The sequence below is a fragment of the Canis lupus genome, chromosome 23, assembly GCF_003254725.2.
Source record: "Canis lupus dingo isolate Sandy chromosome 23, ASM325472v2, whole genome shotgun sequence".
In the NCBI taxonomy this organism is placed as follows: Eukaryota; Metazoa; Chordata; class Mammalia; order Carnivora; family Canidae; genus Canis; species Canis lupus.
The window spans coordinates 38,209,579-38,228,554 of record NC_064265.1 but is presented as its reverse complement, the minus strand read 5'-3'; the positions used below and the strand labels follow the sequence as shown (position 1 = coordinate 38,228,554).

At 34.7% G+C, this 18,976-nt stretch overlaps 1 protein-coding gene and 1 non-coding gene across 5 annotated transcripts in view; one reads left to right on the top strand and one right to left on the bottom strand.

Moving 5' to 3' along the window:
- The window catches only part of ATR (ATR serine/threonine kinase), a 91,122-nt gene that overhangs the window by 56,304 nt on the left and 15,842 nt on the right, over window positions 1-18,976 (top strand). For all 4 annotated transcript variants that reach the window (XR_004808397.2, XM_025448740.3, XM_049099904.1 and 1 more), the window contains 12 exons: window positions 287-465; window positions 2,876-3,040; window positions 3,843-3,934; window positions 6,009-6,100; window positions 6,352-6,529; window positions 7,760-7,939; window positions 8,365-8,524; window positions 11,048-11,227; window positions 15,421-15,563; window positions 16,365-16,462; window positions 16,988-17,220; window positions 18,328-18,462. Coding sequence is in view for 3 of the 4 variants with exons in the window: in XM_025448740.3 (XP_025304525.3) it covers window positions 287-465; window positions 2,876-3,040; window positions 3,843-3,934; window positions 6,009-6,100; window positions 6,352-6,529; window positions 7,760-7,939; window positions 8,365-8,524; window positions 11,048-11,227; window positions 15,421-15,563; window positions 16,365-16,462; window positions 16,988-17,220; window positions 18,328-18,462 (1,835 nt within the window). In the remaining variant the exon portion in view is untranslated. The remainder of the gene's footprint in view (window positions 1-286; window positions 466-2,875; window positions 3,041-3,842; window positions 3,935-6,008; window positions 6,101-6,351; window positions 6,530-7,759; window positions 7,940-8,364; window positions 8,525-11,047; window positions 11,228-15,420; window positions 15,564-16,364; window positions 16,463-16,987; window positions 17,221-18,327; window positions 18,463-18,976) is intronic.
- On the bottom strand, window positions 6,704-6,776 carry TRNAE-CUC (transfer RNA glutamic acid (anticodon CUC)). Its single transcript has one exon. It is a non-coding gene; the product is annotated as a tRNA-Glu (tRNA).

The window sequence follows — 18,976 nt, the reverse complement described above, 5'->3', positions numbered from 1 at the left end:
GTAAGGAAGGACAATATTAACATTTCCCTATTATATATGAGGAAACAGAAGCTCAAATAAGTTAAATATCTCCAAGTAAGGTAAGTAATAATGGTGGAATTGGAGCAAGAATCCTCTGAGCAATCCTCTGGTAGTTACATTCTTAGTGTGATTCTCTAATACATTTAGATTAATTTATTTAGTTCACTAAATTGAATTTAAAATAAATAAATTGGAATTTAAATTGATACTTTTAAAATTTCACATTATACATCTTTAATCACCCAATTATCTTTTTGTATTCTAGCATCTACGGCGGATTATGAAGACTATCAGAGTGTAACTCGTTTTCTAGACCTTATACCTCAGGATACCCTCGCAGTAGCTTCCTTTCGCTCCAAAGCATACACACGAGCTGTAATGCACTTTGAATCATTTATTACAGAAAAGAAACAAAATATTCAAGAGCATCTTGGATTTTTACAGGTTTGAAATTAATACAGTAAATTTAATGATGTTTAATATTGCCAGTCTTTTATGTTTATATTCATTTTGTTGAGCATTTTATTGAGTTTTTTAGGTGTTCTGCTAGCTACGAGGTGGTTATTAGCACTTTAGAAGCTTACAGATTAGTGGGGAGAGATAAACACCGATTTGGTGTAAAGTGATATATATGTGCCATGAGTAAAGACCCTTAAATTTTCCTGTGTGGGGTAATGTGGGAGATGAGAGTAAGCAAAGGGTCAGTACTGGCTTCATGGAGACAATGAGTAAGTTGGTTCTTAAAGAATGGACAGTAGGTAATAAAAGGAGGTAAGATATTTCAAACAGAGGCATCCATATGGAGTTGGGAAAGAATATGGTATGTGCTAAAGAGTAAAGTGTTAGTTTGGGAATGGCAGAGGAAAAAGAAAGATTTGGACAGAGGAAAGACACAACTTGTCCAAAATTCTTAGAGGATTTGAACCAGGGAAGTGCATGGTCAGAATGGTATTTTAACTAAATGACTATAGCAGTCATGGAGGGAGGGTTTGAAAGCTATGATGCAAGGGAAGCAGGCCATTGTTATTCTCATGAGAAATATGGGCCTGAATTTGAGGTGAGTGGGAAGGAGGATGTGCTGGTTGTAACAGGAATCAGGTATGACAGCGCTAATGAAATAATGGTTTAGGTGATAGTATTTTAATTGTATAGGGAAGGTTAAAAAAGGAAAGGTAGGGCTAATACAGAGGGATTAAATAAGAGGTCAAAATTGGTAACTTTTTTCAAGTCAAAAGCAAAAGGTAGTGAGAAACTGAGAAATTCATAGCTTATAGTCCTTTTTTTTTTTTTTTTTAAGTTTTTATTACTCATATAAGTAATTTCGTCACCCAGCATGGGGCTCAAACTCACAATCTTGAGATCAAGAGTCTCATGATCTTTCTACTGAGCCAGCCGGGCACCCCAAAAGTTTGTAGTCTTTGGATGAATATTAGCCTTCCCCTGTCTTTATTTTTCTCCCTGGCTAGCTGTGAGTCTGTTGTTCATTATTAAAATCATTCCTTTACAAAGATGTTCAGTTTCCTTGACTTTCTCCCTTATGCGATACTCACTTCGTAAAACACCATCCGTGGATAAACTCACCCATCTGCCTTGCCAGTGTCTGCATTTAAGCAGTTGAACATTGCTAGTGAAAAATCACATGGTGGGTTTTTAACTGCTTTTACTTTAAATTTATCATCTAAGACCTCAGCAGTACTCTTTAACACTGCCTTCAGTCCATCTGTGTTTCTCTAATAAGCCTATCTTCTGCTCTTCAATATGACTGTTTCTTCTCATTTCTCAGCTTCTTCTTCACTTACTCTCAACTAGTAATCTTGCTTCATCATCATTGAGAAAATGGAATCCAGATGTCCACCAAATTTAAAAATACACTGACTTCTGCACCATATCCTTTTCTCTTTTCTTCCTTTATTCCTAAGGATCGCTTTCTGTCAAAATTCAATCCTCCTGTGTTCTTGATTTTAATCCTTCAATATTCCTGCTTTTTTTAGTATCAATACTTTGTCTTCTTCATCCAGAGTATACAGACATGCTCAGGTATCTTCCATCTTAATTTTTCATAATTCCCTTGGTCTTATAGTCTCCTTCAGATACTACCCATCTCTCTGTTTCCCATTATAGCCAGTTTTAAAAGAACTGTTTATCGGGACGCCTGGGTGGCTCAGCCATTGAGTGTCTGCCTTCAGCTCAGGGCATGATCCTGGAGTTCTGGAATTGAGTCCCACATCAGGCTCTCTGTGGGGAGCCTGCTTCTCCCTCTGCCTCTATCTCTGCCTCTCTCTCTCTCTCTGTGTCTCTCATGAATAAATAAATCTTAAAATATATAAATAAATAAACTACTTTGGTTTCTCTTCTCAGTTTCATTTTTTAGTTCTTTCTCTTTTGATATAGAAATACTCCAGTCTTCTTCCCAGGCCCTGTTTTCTTCCTTTTCTCTATTTTCCTAAATCATGCCCTTTTCCCCACCTTTAAAGAACATCTTTGTGCTAATTGCTGCCAAATTTTTGTCTTCAACCTAAATATATCCTTCAAACTCAGATTTGAGACATCTCAATATCAACATATTAAAATGCTTATTTAAAAATTTTGTGACACTTATAAACTATATTCAGCAGAATTTATCTTAAGTAACAGTTACTAATGTAGATTTGTATTTAAGTGGAACAAGGGTATTAAGATAATAGAAGGCCTGGAAATAAGTTTATAATTTTACTATGAAATCTGCCTTGAAGCAAATACTATTGCTTTGAGAAGAATTCTCATATGGTCTTTCCACATAAACTGGTGGTTGTATAGTTTTATTTCTATTGTGTTTTTTTCTTTTATTTGATTGTTTTGTTATGTTTGAACAAAGAAATTGTATGCTGCTATGCATGAACCGGATGGAGTGGCTGGAGTAAGTGCAATTCGAAAGGCAGAACCATCTTTGAAAGAACAGATCCTTGAACATGAAAGTATTGGCTTACTGAGGGATGCTACTGCTTGTTATGACAGGGCTATTCAGCTAGAACCAGACCAGGTAAGATATTAAATGAGAGACAACAAAATGAAAAGACTCTGAAGTAGGAACTCTGGAAATCTTAGTTTCAGTAGTGTCCCTAGTAGTGTCACAGTGTGTCTAGAAAATATTTAATCATCTCTGAGTTTGAGTTTCTTGATTGATAAAATTAGAGATGTCTAGATGATCTCAAAAATCCCTTCCAATACCAAATTTCTGTGATCTTAGAAACCCCCCAAATGGGGGTGCCTGGGTGTCTCGATGGTTAGGCGGCTGCCTTTGGCTCAAGTGGAGATTCCGGGGTCCTGGGATGGAGTCCCGCATCAGGCTCCCCAGGGGAGCCTGCTTCTCCCTCTGCCTGTGTCTCTTGCCTCTCTATGTCTTTCAAGAATAAGTAAATAAAATCTTTAAAAAAAGGAATCCACAAATGAATGAGGTTTGTTGAGTATATTTATATTAAGCTGTGTATTCAGTTACTCAAATTTATATAATTTTAATTTGCAATTAAAAGTATAATGCATACCCCCCAAAAGTATAATACATCAATTTTTTTAAAAAAAGATTTTATTTATTTAGTCATGAGACTAAATAAAGTCATGAGACAGAGGGAGAGGGACAAGCAAACTCCCTGCTGACCAGGGAGCTCGATGCAGGGCTCAATCCTAGGACCCTGAGATCATGACCTGAACCAAAGGTAGCTACTTAACTGACTGAGCCACCCGGGCACCCCCAAATAGTACTTTTTTATGAATAAAAAGCTGTCTTGTTTCCCAAGGTATATTTGAAATGATAATTGCTATTTTAAATATTTTTAAATTTCTAGATCATTCATTATCATGGTGTAGTGAAGTCCATGTTAGGTCTTGGTCAGTTGTCTACTGTAATCACTCAGGTGAATGGAGTGCATGCTAACAGGTAATATATTCTTTAAAGAATAATTTTCTTTTGTTACTGTATCTGGGAAAATTTTAATTGATGAATTGGGTTGACATAACTATTTACTAAAGAAATGAAATCTTTTTTGTTTTCATGATATTAGAGATATGCAAAAAAGAATATTTTTTTCTACTTTGCCATAAGTCGAATTAGCACTTAATAGCTTATCTTCTGTCCCAAGAGTCATCCTTGAATTATAGTTGCTTTAAGACAGAAACTTCCAGAGCTCATCTACTATTGGTAAGGCTCATGTGAACACATCCAAAAATTATCTAAGTTCTGTCTACATTATCAACACCAGTTATTTTCTGTGTTGGGGAGAGGGAAACTTTGTGACTGATTTATAGACCATCACTCAAGACTGTGTGAGTTGATTTTTTCCTAAAGGATTGATAAAAATGAAAGCTGCCTTTTTCCTAAAAAAAAAAAAAAAATGATGCAAATCAAATGATGCAAAAAAGTAGTACGAAGATTAAGGCTGCAGTTCTTCTGGTCTGAGGAGTAACCTTGGAGGTTGATTTTGCTTTTAAAGCTGCTGTATTCTGAGAGCTAAAAGACTTATTTCTTGAGAAATTTACCAGATGCCAATTGACTATTCTGGGCAGTGAGATCTGATCAAAAGGCATTGTATCTCAGCTAACCAAAGAGTACACTGGCCACCGTTTTTAGTTAGGGCTCTCAAAAAGAGTTCTTCTAATAGAGTTTCTGTAAATTCCAAACTATGATTTGTAAAGAGCACAATTCTATAATGTTTGAGAGCAGAGAAGCTCACTGTTGATCAGATGGCTTCACATTAATGGAATTTATTAAATGAGGGAGGTAGCTTTGCAGAACCAGAGACAGAATGGTCATATGTTTTAGATAGTTCTCTAGGTTATCAACTAACCTCTCAACGAGACCTTATAAATAAAGTAATTTGGGAAGATTTGTCAAGGCTCATGCCTAGGTGTCAAGTTTCCTTATTATGCACACTGGACAGTTAGACTCTTCTTGGCTTCTTTGGATGTGGGATACATAGAGCCTCCTGATCTTTGAACTGTGAAAAGTCCAGTTTCCATATTCAGCCAAGATTGCTCTATCATATTGGATCAAATGGTCATTAAGGGGATGTGTTTTCTTTGGGGAGAATATTTGCATTTAAACAAATACTACTCTAAAATCATTGACTGTATTACTATGTTTAATGCACCTATTTTTATGGATAAGTTCTCACAGCCTTATCCTTATTGCCTTTTGTACTTCTTGGCATAGTATGGCATTTTGTACTTCTTGGCTGTATGGCACATCCCCTCTAGATAGCAAATCGTGATAATTCTCCTCAGATTTTTATCTTAATTTTGATATTTTGGCATCTGGTGATAAGCTTGTAAAGTTATTCAGTACTGGACTTCAGGAAACTGCATTTCCAGTGTATTTCTTTTAACCTGTTTTAGATTATTTTTGGTGAAATTGTATTTAGATATTGTAAGGTATTCAGTAAGGTATTCAGTATATTTATGCTGCTATTATTAGATTTTTTAAGTAAAAAATTTACTCATTTATTACTTTTTTCAAGATTTTATTTATAAATATGTACCCCATGTGCACCCCCAACTGCCCCTGATCTACTCATCAGTTCCTATATTTTTGCCTTAAATTTAATTTCAAAAATTCCAAGTTCTTAGAATTGCTTACCTCTGAATGTGTATTTGTTCAGTTGGCTCTTTTTTCTCCCGCCTTTAAGTTAAACATGCAGCTAATCTTACAACTGCACTTTGTAATTATGCAGGTATTGATTCTGTTATATGGCACAATTTATTAAGGAATGGCATTTTTTGAATGACATTTATAAATGAACCTTTTAGAAGTCATTATTGAAAAAATGTTTTAGGGGAGTGGAAAGATTAAAAATTGGGTTATTTTGGATAAAGATAATTATTTCATATCTAAGTACAAAATACAATATAGTACAAATAGAGGAATAAATAAATAGAACATCTAAAACAATAAAAAAAAAACTCTAAATGCCACCTAAATAAATAAGGTTTCGTTGATAACTGGTGTCTCTTAATAGATCTGAATGGACAGATGAATTAAACACATATAGAGTGGAAGCAGCCTGGAAATTGTCACAGTGGGATTTGGTGGAAAACTATTTGGCAGCAGGTAAAATTACTTCCTAAAATATATGCATTTTTTTTAAATGTATGAAGTTTTAATATGCTATAAATATTCAGACTTAAGTAGCTAAGTAACATCTATAATTAATCTTTTAGCTTGTTTTATAATTTCCTAGTTTAGTTGTCCAAAGTAGAGTGAAACCATTTGCTCCAGTATTTCTGCTGACCATTTTACCAAATGATAATAGCTAATTTTGGGGCCCTATGGCACTCCTTGACTCTACATTTATTTTTCAGATGGGAAATCTACAACATGGAGTGTCAGACTGGGACAGTTACTATTATCAGCCAAGAAAAGAGATACCACAGCTTTTTATGACACACTGAAACTAGTGAGAGCAGAACAAATTGTACCTCTTTCAGCTGCAAGCTTTGAAAGAGGCTCTTATCAACGAGGATATGAATATATTGTAAGGTATGGGGGGTGGTTTCCATTTTTGTGTTCCTGGTCTTTAACTGTCTTCAGTGATAGTATATTTGGTTTCGTGTGTATCTACTCACAGTGGCTTTTTTATTCCTTTATCTCAAAATCACCTTAGAGGGTTTTTTTGTCTGTTTGTTTTTGTTTTTGTTTTTTAAATAGTCTTTATGCCCAATGTGGGGCTCAAACTCACAACCCTGAGATCGAGAGTCACATGCTCTACCAACTGAGCCAGCCAGGTGCTCCTCACCTTTTAGTTTTTAAAAAATGTTCTAATGTATATCCTTTTCATTGAAAAGGCAATTGTGAAACTTCTAAAAAGTAAGAAAATATCATATACATCCTGTTGTAATGTCATATTGTACTTGCTATATAACTAACCTAAATAGTGTAGACATTTACTGTGCCTGGCACTTTTCATACTCAGTACTTGTTAGTTTCTTTTCCCTCTCATTTGGAAATGCATTTGACATTTCCCTCCCAAAAAAAAAATGTAGACATTACACCAGTAGAATGGAAAATTAGCTTTCAGAAGTAAGGAAGAAAATGAAATGAAAACATTTCAGATCTGTGAGTTTACCTGAGGAAAACAATAGATGTTATAATTTAAAAAATAAGTAAGAACATTTTTGTTTAATTTAGAAGAATTTACTATAATTTGTATCAGCCCCTTTAGTAACAGTTAAATGAAACCATAGATTGGACTACTGAGATTAATTCTGTTCTGTAGATACTCAACTGTGTCCTTGAACACTGAGTCATAGACACTAAGTATTAAAAATGGAAAAAAAGCTAGTGTGAATGTGTCCTGAGTGTTTCCATCATTCTTAGAAAAAATAAAATTGCATCATTTCACTTTTTTGCTGGCATCTACCTATGTTAGGCCTATTATAGAAGCACCAGCAAAATATGCAAATATTTCTGTTGCTTTATAATGGATCCATATTTTCTCTTATCTTTATATAGGTGAAACTTGATTTGTATACACTTGAATTTAGTTTTATATATCCTTCTCCAATTTAATTAATAGGAATTTGGACTAAACATTTAAATCAACATAAGTGGTGTTTTATATCCAATTTAAAAAGATAAAAATGTTATAGTTTATATACTAAGGATATATATTGGTTAAAGTTCTTCCAAAGAAAACTTCACAATTTAGATTCTTAATAGCTAATTTGAGTATGTGCTTTGTATATGAGATAACATTTTATCTATCTTCAGATTGCACATGTTGTGTGAGTTGGAGCATAGCATCAAACCACTCTTTCACCAGTCGTCAGGTGACAGTTCTCAAGAAGATTCTCTCAACTGGGTAGCTCGACTAGAAATGACACAAAATTCCTACAGAGCTAAGGAGCCCATCCTGGCTCTCCGGAGAGCTTTATTAAGCCTCAACAAAAGGTTTTTCACACTTTTTTTTTAATGTCAGTGATCATGAATTTACTATTACATTTGTGTATTATTTGGAAGTATTTATCTTCCTTAATTTTCTCTTTGAATCTCTATTTTTCTGTTATCAGTTGTCAGAGCAATACTATGTAAGTTGAAATGAACTTAGAACTTGAGAATTACTTTTAAATGCAATGTATCTTTTTTTATTGTTAATATATCTGGGAGAGGTGCAGATAGAAGTCAGTATTAGAGTTTTCATAGACTTGTAATTGACAAAAATTGATCACTGTAAGAAAATTAAAATGAGTTTTTTAATAAATTAATCTTCTTTGATTTCTTTGAATTGTATATTGAGAAGGTTCCATGTTAGGAAGAGAGCTTTCTAATAAAATTGTTGAATATAATTTAAAATGCTTTTTCTCGTCTTCATTTAGACCAGATTACAATGAAATGGTTGGAGAATGTTGGCTACAGAGTGCCAGAGTAGCTAGAAAGGCTGGTCACCACCAGACAGCCTACAATGCTCTCCTTAATGCTGGAGAATCAAGACTTGCTGAACTATATGTGGAGAGGGCAAAGTGGCTATGGTCCAAGGTAACGGCCAAGAGAACATCATAGATATATTGTATATTATATACTTCCTACCAAGGCTTGACTAAGAGATGATCCCTAATCCAAATTCAGAGCCTCTCTCTGTCATCTTTATCATTCTACCATAATTTAGAGGAAACCGTTCCTTCTTTCCTGATGTCCCTAAACATTTGTCTTTCCATTTCAAGATGAAAGTGCAATTCTTTCAGTTTTCATCTGTCTTCCTTTGTTGTTCTTTAGAGAAACAGCCAATTTTTACTTTGTCTTTACCTCCTGTATATATACAGGGTGCACATAGTAGGCACTCAAGACACTTATGAGGGACACCTGAGTGGCTCAGCGGTGGAGCGTCTGCCTTTGACTCAGGGCATGATCCCAGGATCCAGGATCGAGTCCCACATCGGGCTCCCTGCGTGGAGCCTGCTTCTCCCTCTGCCTATGTCTCCGCCTCTCTCTCTCTCTGTCTCTCATGAATAAATAAATAAAATGTTAAAAAAAAAAAGATTCTTGTGAAATGAAAATAACACTGTTCCCTACTTATATTCTTAGCAGACAATTAGTTTTGGGAGGATTTGCCAGTTTTATTGTCAGGATTAATTTCTAATCTAACCTATCACAAAAGGCTTTGCATAAGAACAAAAGTCCCCAGCTATCCCCAGATTGAAGCAATAGTAATGAGAAAGAGGCTTTTTGATTATCTGAATTACTTGCAAAGATTATTCCCCAGATTTAAATGGTTATTACTTACATATCTCCTTATGCTTGCCACCAGTCTAGAATTAGTAGTGAGCATAGCATATTCTGAAATTGACATTTAGCAACTATAGCTGGAGCCATCTGTGATTGTAGAGGCAAAAGTAATGATTCAGCCTATATTTGCCAGTACCTGGTCATTTTCTGAGCTAGTGCTGGTCTGTGTATTATAATACCTTAAATTCAACATGTTCAAAATCAAGTTCATCATTTATTATTCAATAACTGCTTTTCCTATATATTCTGTTTTTTAAATCGGACTCCTTCGTATCCTCTCATCTAAGATAGACATCTTGGCATCATTTTGAACTTCTTCGTTTCCCTCATTTTCCATGTCCAAGTGGAGACCAAATTTTCCTTAGAAAAATCTTTCGATTTTTGTTGTTGTTGTTGTTAAGTAAACTACCTGCAACCTGAGGCTCAAACTCATGACCTTGAGATCAAGAGTTGCATGCTTGGGGCACCTGGTGGCTCAGTTGGTTAAGTGTCTGACTCTTGATTTCAGCTCAGGTCATGATCTCGGTCATGATCTCAGGATTGTGAGATAAAGCCTCTCACACATTCTCTCCCTCTAAAAAAAAAAAAAAAACCCAAAAAACCTAAAAAGAGTTACATGCTCTACCAGCTGAACCACATAGGTGCCCTCTCTTAACATTTTGATACAAACTTCTAGTTATAAATAAATAAGTTGTGGTATACTGTATAGCATAGTGACTATACTTAATAATACCTTATTGCATATTTGGAAGTTGAAAAAGAAACATCTTTTAATCCTCTCTTATTTAACTCTGCTGCTTTCATTCATGCCCTTAGCATTTGTAGTCTCTAATAATATTAATAGCCTTTTTTTTTAGTCTTTCTGTTTCTGTGTACACATGACTGCAGTTTGTAATCTTTCTAAAATGCACATTAAATCATGTAGCTGCTTTGATTAAAATCTTTTGAAGTATTCTTCATGCCTTTATGATTAAGTCTGACCTCTAGAAAGTATACAAGGCTTTTTCTGATTGAGTTCCAGTCTACCTCTTTAACCTCACTTACCACTCACTATTTCATAAGCCCTTTAGACTATAGCTAAAACCATGCTACTTGCCTTTTCCACATAGGGATGTTATTCCTTTTTTTAATTTTTACAACCTTGAGATCGAAACCTGAGCTGAGATCAGGAGTCAGACACTTAACCAACTGAGCCACCCAGGAGCCCCAAATTATTAGTCCTTTTACTAAGAATGTCCTTCACTGAATTCACTTCCAGGAATATTGCTACTCATTCTTCAAAACTTAATTCAAATTTTCCTCATCCGGTAATCTTTGCTGAGTGCTGCTCTTCTCCATTTTCTTATATCTTCATGTAGATGTGGGAGATTCCCTTCTCTGTCCTTAATATCCATATAAATTTCTCTGTTAATAGCATTTACCATTTTGTTGCTATTTTACATACTCTATTTCTTCACCTGACTGTGAACTTTTTTAAGCTAGAAATTTTTATTTATTCATGTTTGTTTATCCCCAGTCATCTACATAAATCTCTCAGTTCCTTATACTTTGATTGTAAAAATGAGCAAATGAATGAATTAATATGAGTTCTACATGAAATGAAGCAATACTTCCTTTTTAGGATTTTACTTTTGTAGGAGGGAAATGAGAGATGAACATGAAGTTACAAAGAGTTATACATAAAAACATATTGGACTTTAAGTACTAATAGTAATGTTTTTCAGAAAACAGAAATATCTTAAATTAAAAAGCTTGTTGTTGCCATTTTCCTTTTAGGGTGATGTTCACCAGGCACTAATTGTTCTTCAGAAGGGTGTTGAATTATGTTTTCCTGAAAATAAAACCCCAACCGAGAGTAAGAACATGTTAATCCATGGTCGAGCTATGCTACTAGTGGGCCGATTTATGGAAGAAACAGCTAACTTTGAAAGCAATGCAGTTATGAAAAAATACAAGGCAAGTATATGTATAATGCAGTTATACATATCAGTTGGGGGGCAGGGATTTGGGGGAGTGCTATAAAAAGAACAATTTCCAGAGCTTACATAGAATTGGAAATCATCCAGAATTCTATCACCAGGCAAGAGGCCTCATTGCATACATGATATATAGAGACTCTCAAAGGGCCACACCTTAAAAATGGGTTTAATTAGCCCTACACTAGAGGCTACTCTACATCCACCCTACAAAAGCATTGAAACATTAAAAGGATTAAGCTGATTTACGAGTAAAATTACTGCCTGCCTCATCAAAGTCTACCACTCTCTAAAGGAATATAACAAAATCTAAAACTCAGCAACATAAAATGACCTATGTCTGGCATCCAGTAAAAAATTACTCTAGATATATAGAAGCAGGAATATATAAGCTATATACAGAAGAAAAATCAGTCAAAGAAAGAGACACAAATATGGTAAAGATGATAAAATGAGGAGATAAGGACTTTAAAATAGCTATCATAAACATGCTTCAGATAAGAACTTTAAAATCGCTACTATAAATATACTTAAGCCTAGAGGAAAACATGATGATGATAAGGAGAGAAATGGAAGATATAAAAAGAAAAGACCTAAATGGGACCAAGAGCTAATAAAGCAGATGAAACAAATGTTAATGTTTAGATCCTGGCAGTGTTGAATTCTGAGCAAGATACATAGTGGGAGCCTAGCCCCCTGTTCCCCTGTTTACAAGAAGGTGCTGTGCAGGGATGTCTGGGTGGCTCGGTCAGTTAAGTGTCTGACTCATAATTCTGGCTCAGGTCATGATTTCCTGGGTGGTGGGATGGAGCCCCACATTGGGCACCACACTCAGTGGGGAGTCTGCTTGATTCCCCTCATATGCACTCTCTCTCAAATAAATAAATCTTAAAAAGAAAAAAAAAATATATATATATACACACACATACACACACACACTATACTAAAGAGCAGTAGTAACAAGGTAAATCCTAAAGTCATTATTATGTTTCACTCTCCCTATTGGAGAGATCTGAATTTCTTCTAATTTGTGAGGCACACAAAACTCACTAATTCTTCACAGCAAAATTTATAGCAGATATTCCAGGTCTTTCATCTCTTGCACTGAAGCCTGAGGTGGAGGAGAAGGGAGAGAGGCCCTCATTATACCAAAGTTAGAATCTGACTAAACTAGCTGCATCACTAAGTCTCTGTCATGATGGCCTAAGTACCATGAGGAATAGTCTTTTTTTTTTTTTTTTTTTTGAGAGAGAGAGAGTACACTTGTGGTTAGGGGCTTGAAAGGGGCAGAGAGAGACAGAATCCCAAGCAGGCTCCATGTCCAGTGCAGAGCACAGCACAGGGCTTAATCCCACAACCCTGAGATCATCACCTGAGCTGAAATCAAGAGTTAGACACTTACTTAACCCACTGAGCCACCCAGGCGCCCCAGAAAGATAGTCTTTAATAAATGTTGTATCATTTGGTTATCTTACAGGAAAGAAAGTCAAACTTGATCTTTTCTTCACACCATTAACAAAGGTAAATTTGAGGCAGGTGGTAGATATAAACATGAAAGTCAAAATAATAAAGCTTCCAAAGCTTATATAGGAGAGTATCTTCAAACCTGGAAGTAGGTCAGGACTTCTTAAACAGATCAAAATGACCAACTGTAAAAGAAATGATTGATAAATTTGACTACGTTAAAATTAAGAATTTCCTCATGAAAAGATATCATGAATGTGGAGGCAAGCCATAGATTAGGAGATACTTGCAACACATAAATGATAAGAGGCTCTTATCCAGAATACAGTAAGAACTCTTAAAAGTTAATTAGCAAACCTGAGGCAAGAACTGTGTAGAAGACTTACAAAAGTAAATATATAAATGACCAAAAACAAATAAAGGATATGTATGCAATTGTAGTAGCCAAGCATAGATGCAAATTAAAAACATTACAAGGCAACACTATATATCTATTAAAAGACTAAAATTTGGGCAGCCTGGGTGGCTCAGCTGTTTAGCACTGCCTTCAGCCCAGGGCCTGATCCTGGAGACCTGGGATCGAGTCCCACTTCGGGCTCCCTGCATGGAGCCTGCTTCTCCCTCTGCTTGTGTCTCTGCGTCTCTCTCTCTCTCTCTCTCTCTCTCTCTCTCTCTCTGTTTGTCTCTCATGAATAAGTAAATAAAAATCTTTAACAAAAATAAAAATAAAAGGCTAAAATTTAAAGATTGACAACTCAAAGTCAGACTGTAGAGCATTTAGACTCACACATTGTTGCTGAAAGTATAAAGTGGTATGATCATTTTGGAAAACAGTTTGGCAGATTTCACAAGCATGATGTTGAATGAAAAAAACTGGATAGAAAATAATACATGTAGTATGTTTCCATTTATATAAAGTTCAAAAATGGGCAAAACAAAATTACTGTATTAGAAATTCCAAAAGTGGTTGTCAGTCTGGGCTGCTCTAAGAACAATATACTATAATAAACATATAAACTGGGTGACTTAAACAACAGACATTTCTCACAGTTCTGGAGGCTGGGAAGCAAGATCACAGTACTAATAGATTTGGTATCTGATGAGGGCCTGCTTCATAGACTGCCATCTTATTACAAGGCAGAAGGGGTGAGGAAGCTCTTAGGGGTCTGGGTTATAAGGGCACTAATCTTACCCATGAGGATTCCATCATCATGACCTAATCACCTCCCAAAGGCCCCACCTCCAGATATTATCACTTTGGGGATTAGGCTTCAACATGAATTTCAGGGGTGGGGAGATAACAAACATTCACTTTATAGCAGTGGTTATTTTCAGGGAAAAGAAAGGAGGTAGTGATTGGGAGGGTGAATAGGGGAGCTTGTATTTCCGGAGGTCTTCTTATATGTGATCACTTTGTGATAATTGACCAAGCTATACACATAAAATTTCTGTATTTTCCTGTTTCTAAATTTTACTTTACAAAATAAATTTTAAAAACTTAAACTAGAAAAGAAGGAAGGAGGGAGATAGGTAAGAGTAAGCAGAGAGTAAAATGATGGTAAAACCAGACTGAAAAATATCTTTTTTAAAAGAAATTACACTGTTTCTTTATTCTCTTTGCTTTTATGACTAGATAAGGGAAGGACACTGGCAGCCTTATCTCTGGCTGGTTGAGTACATGAATCCAGCATCTGTTTTATATGTCTAGTCATGCCATTCTCTCCTCTATCCACAGGCAGGTAGCTGTCTGTAAATTGGCAGGATTAGGTTCAGGGGAAACTCAAGATCTCATTTACAGTTCTTAGTTCAAACTGTGTTCTTGTACTTGCTTGAATAAAGAGTGGAACTTCATTAAAAAAATTTATTTTGTTGTCAGTCATTCTATATGTTTTCCATCACATTTCAAATAGTATTGTTTTAAAATAAATACACAAATACTTAAAAGGCAGGGGAATAGAAAGGAAATGATACAGGGGACAGGATAAGAGAAAACTTGGAAGATTGTGGCCTCACAGAAGCCAAGGGAAGAAAGTGTTTCAAAGAGGAAATGCTGTGGACAACAGAAACAGGTGCTGAAGAGAGTTCAAATGAGATCAGAGTTGGAAAGGATCTTTTAGATTTAAGGAGTTGCGTTTGTGGAATACTGAAGACAAACCATGAAGAAATAGTTCGAGGAGTGAATGAGAAGTGAATTCTTAGAAACCCAATTATAAAGGAGTTGAGAGGGAATGTAGTAACCTGTGAAAGATCTTGGAGAAAAATAAGATGTGGTTTTTTTGTTACCATATTTTTATGCTTTTAGAGTCCTATCCTCCTTAGAGGTTTGATATTTTCCTTTCCTGAGATTTTTTTATAGTAAAAATAGACATATAAACACTTTCATAAAATACATTAGTCCATCTGGAAATTATTTTGATGACATATAAAGTGGCAATGTAAATGGAGTTTCCTTTCCCTAAATAGCTAATTATCTGAACACTATTTCTTGCTGGCCAGTGGACAACTCACCAGAACCAACCAGCCATCCTGAGAAAACCTTTCCAAGAAAATACCTATTCTTTATTCTAATTAAAGAGTCACTCTGCCTTTGACTTTGCTCTGCCTATATGTGGGTCTTACACCTTTTGATCCCTGATCATCTTTTCATAGTTTATTTCCCAGTATAGTATGGGGTTTGCTTAGGTAAGTTTCTGGTGTTGTGTTTTACAGGATGTGACCTTGTTCTTGCCAGAGTGGGAGGATGGGCATTTTTACCTTGCCAAGTACTATGACAAATTGATGCCCATGGTCACAGACAACAAAATGGAAAAGCAAGGTGATCTCATTCGGTATATAGTTCTTCATTTTGGCAGGTAAGTATGAGAACTGCATGTGTACTTATTAAATATGTCAGTGACTCTGTTGATCTTGAACTGTTAATCACGGATCTTAGCATATTCAGGATACTTTCTGCTTTACCAATGATTCAGTCTTTAACCTTAGATGAGATAAAAAATTTTTCTATCATTTTTTTCTTCCTTTTAAAAAATTACTTTATTGGGCAGCCAGGGTGGCTCAGGGGTTTAGTGCCACCTTCAGCCCAGAGTGTGATCCTGGAGACCTGGGATCGAGTTTCATGTCAGACTCCCTGCATGGAGCCTGCTTCTCCCTCTGCCTGTGTCTCTGCCTCTCTCTCTCTCTCTCTCTTTCTCTCTCTCTCTCTCTCTCTGTGTGTCTCTCATGAATAAATAAAATCTTTAAAAAAAACTTTATTAATGGAAAAATTAATGTGCACATATATTTTTAATTAATACCAGTATTATACCATGAAAATTGAGCATCTCCCACCAGCTCAAGTCATGGTTCTGCAGCCCTGGGATCAAGCCCCATTGGGCTCTTTTCTCAGCACGAAGCCTCCTCTTCCTCTATCCTTCCCTGCTCCCTCTTGGCTCCTTCTCATATATACGCTCTCCTCCTCTCAAATAAATAAATAAATAATCTTTAAAAAAAGGGAGAAGGGAATCAAAGTAACCTCTACTAAGAAGAAATATGGATACCATAATTTTTGTCAGAAGGCTTTGTAAAACTCAAGTTATAGTTTGTCTTTACATTTTAATCCATATAATTGTAAAAAAGAGCACTATGTTAATAATATCTTTTCTATATAATTGCAGATCTCTACAATATGGAAATCAATTCATATATCAGTCAATGCCACGAATGTTATCACTATGGCTTGATTTTGGTGCTAAGGCATACGAATGGGAAAAAGGTATAATTTATGTAAAAATTTTAACAGATAAGAGAAATTTTGATTTTGATATAAAGTCACATTTGGCTCAAGAGTCAACTTATAAAAAGTGAGGAATGATTTTGATACTTAAGATTGAATATAAGTGTGAGCACGAATGTTAACAATGAGGAGAAACACTAAACACATAGAAGTTGCAGTTCAGGGCTGCAAATAAGTATCTGTTCATTCCTTCCTGAACCTAACACATATTGAGAGATACTAGTTTAAGCCAAATAATTTACCCTAAAAATTATAGTGGAGTGTGGCTTGTTCTGTGTTTCTAGTGAAAATTAATAGCCCTTGAGTTTTTCAGTGACCCTTTTAAATATGTTTTTCTGTTTGGTCAAAGATAGCTATCTTCATCTATTGGCAAGTGATCTAGCTTCGGGTATTAGAATAACATGTATTGTAAAGTTGTTTTTAACACAAAATTTTTCTTTTATGAAATGACTGATAGACTGTTTTTTTCTTCTCTGTTTTTTTTAACATTGATCTTTTTCTCAGCTGGCCGTTCTGATCGTGTACAAATGAGAAACGATTTAGCCAAAATAAACAAGGTTATCACAGAGCACACAAATCACTTAGCACCATATCAGTTTTTGACTGCTTTTTCACAGTTGATCTCTCGAATTTGTCATTCTCATGATGAAGTTTTTGTTGTCTTGATGGAAATTATAGCCAAAGTGTTTCTGGCCTATCCTCAACAAGCAATGTGGATGATGACAGCTGTGTCAAAGGTAATATAGTAATCACAGCAGTGTCTTTTTCCATTTTATATGGCATTGATTATTTAATGCTAATATGAAGATGCAAGTTCCAGTATTTCTTTCTTAGTAAATTAGTAGCAAAACATAAATTTTAAATACTTGAAAAAAAGAAATTGGGGCAACTGGGTGGCTCAATGCTGGAGCAACTACCTTTGATCGGGTTGTGATCCCGGGGTCCTGGGTTCAAGTCCCGCAGGGGGAGCCTGCTTCTCCCCCTCCCTATGTCTCTGCTTCTCTCTGTGTCTCTCATGAATAAATAAATAAAATCTTTTTTAAAAAAAGATATTAAAGCATTATGTATCATTTTTAAATTCAGAAATATTTACCATATCAAATGAAAGGACTAATATGTTAAGATAAAAAATTCAGCATGTGTTTTCTCTCTGAAGTCTAGTAAACTAGACTTAGTGCTTGGTATGAAATGGTAGCCTATTTTTTCAAAGTGTTTAATCCAAAGTATCTAAACTATTAATAGAAAAACTATTGCATTATTAATGGGCATTTATAAGGTGGTAAATATATTTAATCATAAATATTTTAGAGAATTTGAAAAATAGACATATTAAGAAAACTAAAATTCACTAATTCTACCATTGATATTTTTCTGTATTTTTGTATATGTAGTTTCTGTGTATATTTTAATGCCAAATTTGGATTATATAGATACATAATTTGATATTTTTCATCTAAGATTATTACCATAGCATATTCCTATGAATTAAATATTCTTTGAAGATACAATTTTAATAATTATGTAAAACTCTATAGTAGTTAGCTTATAATTATTTTCTATTATTTATTTAACTGTTGTGTTTCCATTGTTTTGTTCTTATAATAAATACACCTAGACACATCTATATTTATTCTTAATTCTGATTATTCCACCAGGATAGATTCTAAGAAGGGAATTCATAAGGTCATAGGATAATAGCATTTTCATGGCTGTTGAGAATATTGCCACAATGATTTCCAGGAAATTTGAATCAATATGAATTCTCATCTAGAATTGATTTATGTCGATCAAAATTCTGTTTTTAACACCTTGTATAAAACTACATTTAATTTCTTTTATGACAGTCTTCTTATCCCATGCGTGTGAACAGATGCAAGGAAATCCTAAATAAAGCTATTCATATGAAAAAATCCTTAGAAAAATTTATTGGAGATGCAACTCGCCTAACAGATAAGCTTTTGGAATTGTGCAATAAACCGGTATGACCATAAATCTTCCTACTTAGAGACCAGTATTGGATCACTTATATAAAACTTCCATATGATTTTAGCTGGTTTTCTTTCATTTGATTAATTAAGTTAAAATTCTAACGTAAGTAGGTATACACATACATAAAAATTCATCAAATTATATACTTTAAATATATGTAGTTTACCTTAATAAAGCAGTTTTTAAAATTTCTATCATTTCCCTCTCAAATTTATACTCTGAAATTTCTAAAAGCTCTTGTTAGTGTAGATTATTCTGAGAGTAAATTGTCCATATTAATTAGAAATAATTTAAGTAGAGGAATATGAAATAAGCTGTAAGACTCTTAAGTATACAAAATACTCAAAATCATCTCTATTATTATTTTGTGTTGTATCTTTAAACTTTCAAAACTTATATACATTAACCTACACATATGAGAGGAAAAGAAGATTTGAGTTTGGTTTTCATTTTATTTCATTCTTTCAGGATGTGTTTATTTCCTTGCCTGTTGACAGGCACTAT